This window comes from Mastacembelus armatus, chromosome 10 (genome assembly GCF_900324485.2).
Source record: "Mastacembelus armatus chromosome 10, fMasArm1.2, whole genome shotgun sequence".
In the NCBI taxonomy this organism is placed as follows: domain Eukaryota; kingdom Metazoa; phylum Chordata; class Actinopteri; order Synbranchiformes; family Mastacembelidae; genus Mastacembelus; species Mastacembelus armatus.
Window position 1 is genome coordinate 23,745,467 of NC_046642.1, and position 10,770 is coordinate 23,756,236.

General features: G+C 39.1%; 2 protein-coding genes across 2 annotated transcripts; both read left to right on the plus strand.

Moving 5' to 3' along the window:
* Positions 1 to 627: 627 nt before the first annotated feature.
* On the plus strand, positions 628 to 5,998 carry LOC113144029 (calmegin-like). The gene is made up of 6 exons (XM_026329691.1): positions 628 to 741; positions 1,015 to 1,086; positions 3,577 to 3,696; positions 3,818 to 3,920; positions 4,432 to 4,491; positions 5,162 to 5,998. Exons 1-5 carry the CDS (start codon positions 709 to 711, stop codon positions 4,476 to 4,478), a joined length of 375 nt encoding a protein of 124 aa, XP_026185476.1. The 5' UTR covers positions 628 to 708; the 3' UTR covers positions 4,479 to 4,491; positions 5,162 to 5,998.
* A 653-nt stretch (positions 5,999 to 6,651) lies between these two features.
* Positions 6,652 to 10,487, plus strand: fgl1 (fibrinogen-like 1). The gene is made up of 7 exons (XM_026329629.1): positions 6,652 to 6,864; positions 7,486 to 7,654; positions 7,791 to 7,950; positions 8,046 to 8,134; positions 8,548 to 8,636; positions 9,174 to 9,361; positions 9,486 to 10,487. Exons 1-7 carry the CDS (start codon positions 6,799 to 6,801, stop codon positions 9,682 to 9,684), a joined length of 960 nt encoding a protein of 319 aa, XP_026185414.1. The 5' UTR covers positions 6,652 to 6,798; the 3' UTR covers positions 9,685 to 10,487.
* Positions 10,488 to 10,770: the final 283 nt, after the last annotated feature.

The following is a 10,770-nucleotide window of genomic DNA, read 5'->3' on the forward strand; positions in this document are numbered from 1 at the left end:
CTCAGCTATGTATTTGTCCACTAGGGGGCAGGTAGTTTCTCTGAATGCTGGCGATTCTCTGCCTGCTGTTAAAAAAGGCAACACCCAGACAGTAAAACATACTGTCACACAACTGTTCCTTTTACTTCAAGGAAAATTTGAGAATGTCAAACTCGTTCATGTGTAACTTCTCTTCCCTCTATGACTGAACAGAATAATGTAGTCTTTTACATTGCAACAGTGCTAAGTACTGATATGTGTATATATGCTTTCAAGCACTAATGAATTCAGACAAAACTACAAAAGCAATTTATGTACTCTTTTTAAAAGTATGGATTGCCGTAATATTTTCCTTTGCCAAGGATTTTTAAAAATGGAAACTTTTTTAAAAATCCTCCTGACTTGAAATAATTTTTAATGCTTTTTACTTCTTGTTCAACTTGTTCAAAATACTACTCTGTCACTTATCATCTTATCAGCTTTATTAATAAAGTGCTATTTAACACTCAGCTAACACTGGTCATTTATTCTGATGGTGATGATTGCGTTCAGTTCATTTGCTTGGTACACATGTACACAGCTAAGTGAGTATGTGTGGTCGTGCACGTGTGTGTGTGTACATGTATGTTATTAACTTACTGCAAACTCAGCAGCATGTCAGCAGGTGAACTTGGACCAAAGTCCACCATCGCTTGACTGAAAGATTTCAGGAAGTGACTTTAGAGGAGCATGTGGAAACCGTCAGAAATTACTGTTAGAAAGGTAGAAACAACATTTGGTCTTCTGCTTCCTCTGTTGTCCTCTTTGCTATCACTTCTTTCTTTTTCTTTGTCTCCTCTCTCTTTTGTCCTCTTGTCCTCTGTGCATTTCTTTTCCTCCTTTGCAGTTTTTGTTTCTCAGACAATATCTGGATTTGTCCTTCTCTTGGCCACAGGCTTATCTGAGTGCATTTCATGTGTGTGCATGTGTACATGTACAATATATTGACTCTTCCTGTGTGTGTCTGGACATTTTGTGTTTGGCTTTGTTTCAAAGATGGATATCAGCTTTGTGTTGCTGTACGTGACACTGGTAGCCACTGTGACGCCAGTGTGTGCTGCAGGCCAGGTAAGACTGGTTTCAATAAACCTAATCTCTTAATCATTGTTAGCAGGGATAACATTTTCCCCTTTTCTGAATCTTTATCCATGGGAACAGAAGTACACATAGACATATAGCCACTTATGAAAATCAATGTACAGACACTGGACAATGGTACACAGACATGCCAAAGGTTTTTAAAGGTTTGATCTTGAATCTCGCCCTGTGATAGACTGGTGACCTGTCCAGGGTGTACCCCTGCCTTTCACCCAAAGAGAGCTGGGATAGGCTCCAGCAGATCCCTGTGACCCTGGTTAGGAATAAGTGGGTATAGATGATGGATGGATGATTTTGAATCTTTATGGTTCTGAATTGTATTGATAGAACTGAAATATATTTTAATGTCATTAATCAGAAAGTTAATTTGCAATAATTTGCTTAATTATTGCATGCAACAGAAGCTGTATATAATTAGAATTTTAATTCCAGAGAAGTTTGAAACAAACAGTGTGACAGTCTGTTATGACAATTAAAACCTTAGTCTATTATGAGCTTCCCAAAGTTATCAGAATCTGAATACTTTATTAATCCCTTGCAGGAAGTTTTTTGTTCCCGTGCTCCATACCACACCATATAAGGTACAAAAGGAAAGTAAAATTAAAAATGAGAATAAGGTTGATAAAGCAGATTGAAATTATGTACAGCCTCAAAAATAGACAGATTTGATACAGATTGATTTTCAGAGGGAGGAGTTGAACAGTTTGATGACCATCAGCAGGAACGAATTCCTGTGGCTCTGTGTTGCATCGTGGGGGAATGAGTCTCTGGCTGAATGTGCTTCTGTGGCTGAGCAAGGTGTGAAGAGTTGTCAATCAGTTCAGGCGGCCATCTGCTGCGACCGGTTGGGGTGAGTGGATAGAGGGGAGAGAAAAGAACAGCAACAATAAACAACAAATAGACACTGCAGGTTGGTGGGACCAGTAACTGCACATCAGCGATATACAGCTCCAGGACCAGGGACACCTGCAAAAGGTACAGAGAGAGAGAAAGAGAGAGGGAGAGAGCACAAGGTTAGTGACATTCAATGGTGGAATATACATGTGAGGGGGGAGAAGAGGAAGAGCGGGGAAGGGAAGGGAGGGGAGGGGTAGGGGAGCTCGGTGCACCGATGGTCTTCGGACAGTCTAGGCCTATAGCAGCATAACTAAGGGATGGTTCAGGGTTGCCTGAAGCCAGCCCTAACTATATGCTTTGTCAAAGAGGAAGGTTTTAAGTCTAGCCTTAAAAGTACAGAGAGTGTCTGCCTCCTGAACCCAGACTGAGTCTTCAGGTCACTGAGCAGAAGCTGAAGTCCATGGTTTAGAGGGTGAAGAGGACAGTCTCCTGCAGCACCACAGTGTTGCTGATCACTCTGTCTCACATACAGTGCTGCAGACACACGTACTGTGGTCTGCCAGTCATGTAATCCACAATCCAGGACACAAGGGGACATCCATCTGCATTGCTGCCAGTTTTTCTTCCGGTAGGGCAGAGCTGATAGTGTTGAACATGCTGGAAAAAAAACCTGACCCTCACTCTGCTCAAAGATAATGCTGGGTGTAGACACGATTGATTTAGCAGACGATTAGGTGATGATGTCCTCAACTCCTAGTGGGAGCTGATAGGTGAACTGTCGTGGGTCTAATCGTAGTCTGACCATGGGCTGGAGCTGATTTAGGATGAGTCTCTCCAGAGTCTTCATGATGTGTGATGTCAGTGCTATGGGTGTGTAGTCATTGGAGGCTCTGGGATGTGGTGGCAGAGGAACAAGGCATGATGTCTTCCACAGTACGGGGACCCTCTGAAGACTGAAAATATATTGAAACACACCACATAGCTGAGGGGCACGGGCTTTGAGGACCCTGAGGCTCACACCATCAGAGCCTGAGGACTTGCCTGAGGGAAGTCTCATCAGATGATATCCAACATGGTCAGCAGTAATGTGTGTGTGGATGTGACACATGGGGGGGAAGTTGACTTGTTATCTTTCCATAAATTATAAATAGGAGTGTATAAATTGAAATAAAGCCAAACACAGTAACATGTTTCCTTACTCTTCCCTCACAGATTTCATAAACCAGGGATTCCAAATGTTTCCTGTAGGCAGACATTACATGTTGATGTTAAAAACTATGCTTCCCCCAGAAGCAGCACCTGGTTCTAGTACTTCAGTCTACGCTCTGCATAGTCAAATGACAGATGAAATGACTCCTACTGTCATTATGGCCCTGTAGCTTTTTATGATCTGAGTGATGTCTCTTTTCTTCTTAATTCACTGTTTTCTGTCCTTTATATTTTTCAATCTAGTCTTTTTCTAGAGCTTACTTTCACAGAATTATTAGTGGTCATAATGTTGATTTTAAGACATTGCTCTTTGACCTTCACACCATTTTTTGCTTCTTGACATTGATACTTGTGTATATAAATTAGGTTACATTATACTGTAACAACTACAGTACCTGTATATGTGTATTCTAGCTGGGTATCATAGAGACCCTCCTATTGGCCACCCATCAGCGTCCTTGGCTTTGGAGTGTCTATGTCTTCGCTGTTGGACTTCCCATCATTCTCTTCATAAGCTTCATGTGGCCTGACAAGGTACATTAGGTTCTTTATGTCAGCATGCCTAATGCATCAGTCTGGTTCGGTCCTCTAGCTTTGACAAGCATGCAGCTACAAGAGAACAAACTGTGATGATGCTATGTGTGGTTCCATATAGAGGTTTGGGCCCCCTGATCAACAATATTACTATAAGAAGTCTGACGATGTTCAACCAGATGATCCACAGTTCTCAAAGGTGACAGAAACACTGGATATCAAAGGTAATGTTTTATTTCTAGATTATTAGAAGAAGTAGTATTAGAGGTAGTAACTATAGGGCAGCACGGTGGTGTGGTGGTTTGGGCTGTCATCTCACAGCAAGAAAGTTATTGGTTCAAATCTTGTTTAACCCTGGGGCCTTTCTGTGTGGAGTTTAAATGTTCTCCCTGTCTGGGTTTTCGCTGAGTACTCCAGCTTCAGCCTAGAGTCCTGAACACATGCAGTGTGTGGTCAGGTTAATTATCAGCAAAATTACCTGTAGGTGTGAATGTGAGTGTGTCTGTCTCTGTGTCAACTCTATGATAGGTGATCTGTCCCATTTGCCAGCTGGGACTGGCTTCAGCCCACTATGACCCTGGATATGTCAGGATAAGTGGTAGATAATGAAAGGATGTATATTAGTAATTGTAGTTCTTCAGATGGTAGGCAGTAGTGATGGTGGTGGTATCAGTAATTTTATTATTGGCAGTAATTGTTCCATCGTAACCCTTCTTTATTGTCTTCTGTGTTCAGAAAAAGCTGGTAAAACTGTAAAAAGACGGAGAGACACTCAAGAATGACTTCAACCTGAAGGTAAGACTCAGTAGACAATGTTCTGCTGATAATAATGTGAATGGCATTATGTTGAATCTCAAGGTGCAAATGCAGTGTATCACAGAGAGTATAGTGCCACCCATAGCATGATGTTTTATTTACACAGTGGTGCAGATAGTAAGCATTAGCAGGTTTCTGACCCTATAACAGGAATACACAGCATGTACAACTGAAGTGAACAGGTTTAAAAAGGAACAGCTTGTTTTATAAATAACTCATGATCACAGTTTGAGAAATGTTCTGGCATTGTTCTTGCAAGCCAGAGTAGAGTTTGAACCAAATGGTCTGGTAAAGAGGTCATAGATCATCTTGCATAATGCTAAAACACTCTGTTTGGTAGATAATGTCAGGGTGGTTGTCCATTTAAAATATACACAGAAAGGTCAGCTGGAAGGTTCCAATCCAGAAGCTTCTTGCAGCAAGGTGATCATGCCAACCACTGCAGCACCCCGTTCAACTGGTCAAAAATTCCTCCTTATCTCTAGATACCAGGAAGCTTGTTTGAGGCAAAAATGGTTTGACCAGTTATGATTAAGTCTGTTGAACTTTGACTGCCCGAATGCCTGATTTCTGAACATGGAGATGTGCTCTTATAGTAGTGCCTATGTAACAGTGGGTGATGTGAATGTTTCTGTTTTTGTGTGTCTAGGATCAATGTTCAGTTCAGTGATCTCAGGAGTGGACATCCTATCAAATCACAGGAAGCTGATGCTGAACAATGTTTGCCAATTGTACTGATTACTGAGTGAAACTAACATCATATAATACAACAAAGCCTAAGGAATGACATTACTTCCCTAAACTATCAGTGTGGTCAGGTTTTGATGATTTATAAAACAAAAAAAATATGTATTTCTAAATGTTGCCATGAGTGAGAAATCTTTTATTATTCTCCACGGAGAGTATTACAGACAGAGTTGTAATAAAACATCGCAACTCTCCAACAGTTTTCAGGGTACAGCACTAGACACGTGCACAACACTACTTCTCCATCTCACTTTAGTCTTTTTTTTAGCAAAATCAGTGATGACTTCGTCAGAGAGGAATTTTGTTGTTCTTATTAACAGATTCCAGATCTTATCGAGGCATCCATACTGTATATACTGTAGATTGCATAACATAATACAGCATATCTCTGTATATCTTTTCTATTTACTATTATGTTGGATTTTCTCTATCCTTGTCTTTATTGATTGCAGTTGATTTGGATTTTGTGCTGACAAAACAGAAATGACACATCTAGATTTACAATTAATGCCAAGTTTCTATTGTAATGAACCATGTTTATACAGTAAAAGTGAAGCTACAGTCAGTTAGTTTAACCTTTTCTTAACCCTGGAAAAGTCTGGAAACAGGGGAACCATCTGTTGGTATGAAAGTATGAGACACTACTCATACATTTAAAACTCATTAATTATAAAGTTGTATTTTGTTTTTCTATTCTACACAAAACCTGAACTGTAATTAAAACAAGTTGGAACAGTTACAATTGATTTTGTGCATCATTTTGTTTTGAGCTACTTGCATCTGTGAGTCATGCCTTTTTGCTAATCTAAGATATTGGCTGTAGCAACATATCTGTGTTTTAAATATTAAGATGAAATCATTCATCACATCTATAATAGTAGAAAATAATAGTATACTAGTATAATAATCTAAAACATCATTTTTAATTTAAAAATACAAAAGCCATCCCGGTCATCACTTCAACGGTTTTCACTATTTTCAGTTGTTTTCAGTTGTAGCTTAGTGTATAGTCACAGCAGTGATAGAGTGGCATCAATATTCTCATCATACTTTTGGCAAGACAGGGGTTAAATGTGTTTATTGAAATATGAGCTATATGTGACAGAAAGATTTGTGGACACAATGGTGCACTTTTCGTATTGTCTCCTCTAATAAAATGCATGTTTGCATGGTATGATTATTTGTTTACATAACCATGACAAAGTAATACCTAGAGTATATTTTGTATCTGTTCCTGCCCTGTTCTATTACATAAGACCATAGAAAGATGTTTTCCCAAAAGTTGTGCTGGTTTTGGCAGACGTGCATCTGTTCCACTCCTTCCCTGCATACTTTGTATATTTTATGACCACAGAGAATCAAGTATTTCATCAGTTTCTGGTTCTTCTTGGCCACGGGCTTGTGTGTGCCCCAGGTGTGCTGAAAGGCTATCATTGCCAGAGGGAAAAAAATCACACAAATACAACTGAACTCTGAGAGGTAGAAGCCTCCTTGGTTTTTTGGACTTCTGTCTAGTTAGTGTTATGGTGTCTTAAGAAGATGGGAAGCCTGCTGCTGCTGCTCACTGGACTGATGGTCATCACAGCATGCTTCCAGTCTTTCTGTGTAAGTACTGCAAAAAACAAATTAACCCTAACCCTTTGCATTCATATATAACACACATTTAAGTACTAAGCCACAAAATGACATGACATGACAACTATTTTTATGCACTTACAGTAGATCAGTGCAAATGTTTTTGTTTGTATTTTTTCACATATTGGAAGATTGTTACAATTCTCTGTCTTAATGTATGGCAGACTCTGTAGATGATTACATGTGTACTTTGCTAAATTTAAGTTAGTTTAATAATCATATTAACTATATTTAGCTATAGCAAGATCTTGAGAGATATTACAGTGTTTCAAATATTGCAGGACTAATTCCATCAATGTCCTAGCTCAGTTTCTAAATACACTCGCTAGGTGACATCTATTGACCATCCTGGTGCAGTTGTGTGACACTGTGTGAATCTGTGTACCCCTGTCATAATTTTAAAAATTGTGGTGTTGTGGTGTGATGCCTGTGTTGCATACGGCTCTTGCAGGTTAATTTTTGTTTCTCTAAATTTTCTTGTAATTCATTACCTGTGAGGTGTGAATTGCAAATTGCACTTTATGCATGTTTTATCCCAGAAAGAGGGAATATAAATGAAGTCCTCACAAAAATGTTTGTGCCTGTGTGTAGGCATCAGATAATTGCCATGAGGAGATAACTCGTCTGCAGGAACAGGAGCACCGTTTAAAGGACCAGCTACAGAAACAAGAACTCCTTCTTCACAGATTACGACTGCTAAACCAACCCGGCAACAAGAACGGTGCCAGAGTGGAGCAGAGCCAGGACAACCAGTACACTGGTCAGTGAAGTAGTACTGGAAAACAGCATTTGAAAATATATTTTTATCAGGTTTCAAATAACATGGAACCAGATAATGTACCAGATACAGACAGCATATATTTGTGCGTGTGTGTGTGTGTGTGTGTGCACGTTAGATTGTGCCCAGCTCTTCAGTTCTGGCTTCAAATCCAGTGGTTTCTACAGAATCAGACCCCATGGCAGCTCTTCTCCATTCAGAGTCTACTGCGATATGAGTGAAGAAGGTGGTTGGACTGTCATTCAGAGACGGATCAATGGAGCAGAGACATTTTATAGGTCTGTATGAAGTGAAGATAGCTAGTGGTGGAAAACAATGAAGTTGTATAAAAAGTAATGTATGCTATGTATCAATCTATTTATCTGTCTGTTAGGTCATGGGCGGAATATAAAGCTGGCTTTGGAGACACGAATGCAGAGTTTTGGCTCGGAAATGACAACCTGCATTACATCACTGCACAAGGTCAGTACTTCTCTAGAAGCCACTTACTAAATGTTGTCCTTTAAAGATGCACCAGTCAGTTTCATTGTTCTGACAAATTACTACACGCAATGAAAAAAGGATCGCTCACATTGATACAGGGGATTATCACCCTACTGTCCAGTTCCTCTCAGCTATACCAAGCATTTTAGTGTCTTTTAGCTCATTGTTTTTTGGCTTTCAGAGCCACACTTTTTTTTACTCTTGCTGTTCTTATGAAAAACATTTCCACCTGCAGCAGAAAATTGTTTTCAGCAAAAAATCTCTGACAAACATGCTGTATGCTACATGCTTAGTATCTTGTTTTTGCTTTAAATAAAAGTGGTGTTAAATATCTGTATTTCTGTGCTGATGTGGGGTTTTTTTGGGTTTTATTGTTTATCCATCTGTTCCAGGGAATTATTCTTTGAGGATTGACATGGAAGACTTTGATGGTAACCAGCGCTATGCCGAGTACAAGAACTTCAAGGTGGCAGATGAAAAGGTGCCGATGCCGAAGAGATACACTAGAAGATCTATATAACCTTTGTGTCTACATTGAGCTGCTGGTTAGCTTAGCTTGTTTTATCTTAGCTTAAAGACTGGCTATCATGTCACAATCCATATATGTTACCAGGACCTTTGAACTGGTTCTACCTTTAGAACAATATGTTAAAACAACAACTTGTGGTTTTGAAAGGAGAAACATTAAAATAAATGTTTATACAGCAGCCAAACAAACAAACAACCCAAACACTGGTTGTACAGAGGGAATTCTGTTTTAAAGGTGGCGCCACCGTACCCTCCCTTACACCTGGAAACTGGTGGGGTGTGGGGGTAGCTTAGAATGTGTGTTCTCGTGTTTTTACAACAACTTCAGTTGGCCCACTGACTGCCTGGAGCTTCACATAACTACAGATGTAAGAGTTGTGTTGATATCCAAATCTAACAATTTAAAGGGACTTTCCTAATATGTTGAACTATTCCTTTAGGGTTTTATCAATGCTAAGATGACCAGTTCTTCATGTGTCTCTTTCTGCAGGACCACTACCGACTTACATTTGGAGCATATGTTGGTACAGCTGGAGATGCTCTATCAGGGAGGTTTCAGCTTGGTGTGTCAGAGTGGGCCAGCCATCAGGGTATGAAATTCAGCACCTATGATCTTGACAACGATAACTACAAAGGAAACTGTGCCCAGGAAGACAAAGGAGGCTGGTGGTTCAACAAGTATGCCTTTTCCTGAATAGGCTCTGACTTTCCACCAGAATATGCACCTCTATGCAAACATATACACAACAATAACAATCACATTAAAAATAATAATTATTTTCTTTCCTGTCTCTTTCCCCAGGTGTCACTCAGCCCATCTTAATGGCATGTACTACCCCAATGGTCACTACAGTGCATTGACAGATAATGGTGTGGTTTGGTACACTTGGAGAGGATGGTGGTACTCCCTGAAGACCAGCATCATGAAGCTTCGACCCACTGACTTCAAAATGGATCCCATTGATGACCCCAATGCTGTGAATCACAGTCCACCTTCCTAGATCAGACACCAGAAGATATCAAACTATTGCTTTTGGGCAGAAAGAGCTTGGCAAAGAGTGCTGTCATGGTTTTAGTTTGTAAAACATGATAATACACTTAAAAGCACATTAAATCATACTGTTGATCTTATTTTATGATCATCTTAAACTCTCCTTAAATTTTATTGTTAGATTGTATTTGATGGAACACAAATGTAGTAACTAAGCACTAGAAATATGGCTAAGAATAGACAAAAATTCAATCAACCAGACCTCAAAATGTGCAAATTAAAATGTTAACATAGAGAAAAGATAGCGACATACATGTAAGAGCTTGTGATTGTGTGTCTGTATTGTCAGGACTTGTGAAACATTTGCCTGTTTCAAGGGGAAGTAGGAAGCACACACACAGGTCTATTTTGGTGGGGAAAAGGGAAATCTGATGTTAGTGTCTGTGCCAGAAACAGTGGTGAAAGGAGCTATTACCATGATTATCATGACTATGGCTGTAACAGAAGCTATAAATGCTTTTTAAAAACAATAATGTGTTGTAAAAGCAGCACGACATCTTATAAGATCCAATGAAATAGGGTGCGCTGCACTCAGCAATGGAGATTTGATTAAATATTATTAATTGTTTCGGTATCATGAAGAATTAAAATAACCAAATGATATTACATTAATGGAACAAAGAATAGTATCTTACACAACAGCAAGTTTTGGTAAAACGCTCTAAATGCTATGACATAAAATAACAAGGATATTGTTTAGGGAGTAGTATACTTATACCTACAAATGAAGAAATAAAACAAGAAAACACTTAATGTTGTCCATTGAATTATTTAATATCAATGTCTTAATTAGTAATATAACCACTGTATATGTCAGTTTTGAAGTAAAAAGACTGCTTTGATTCTTTTGATTGTGGATTAATAAATTTGAATAGATTACTAGTCTCCTAAAGTATTTTGGGATGAACAATGGCCTGTATTTTTTTTAGATTACAGTTAAACTACTTTCATCAATTGTTATACAATGGAATGTTATACAATACACAAATACTGTGGGAGAACAAAAAATGCTATTTGTGGCATGTCTAGAGTATTA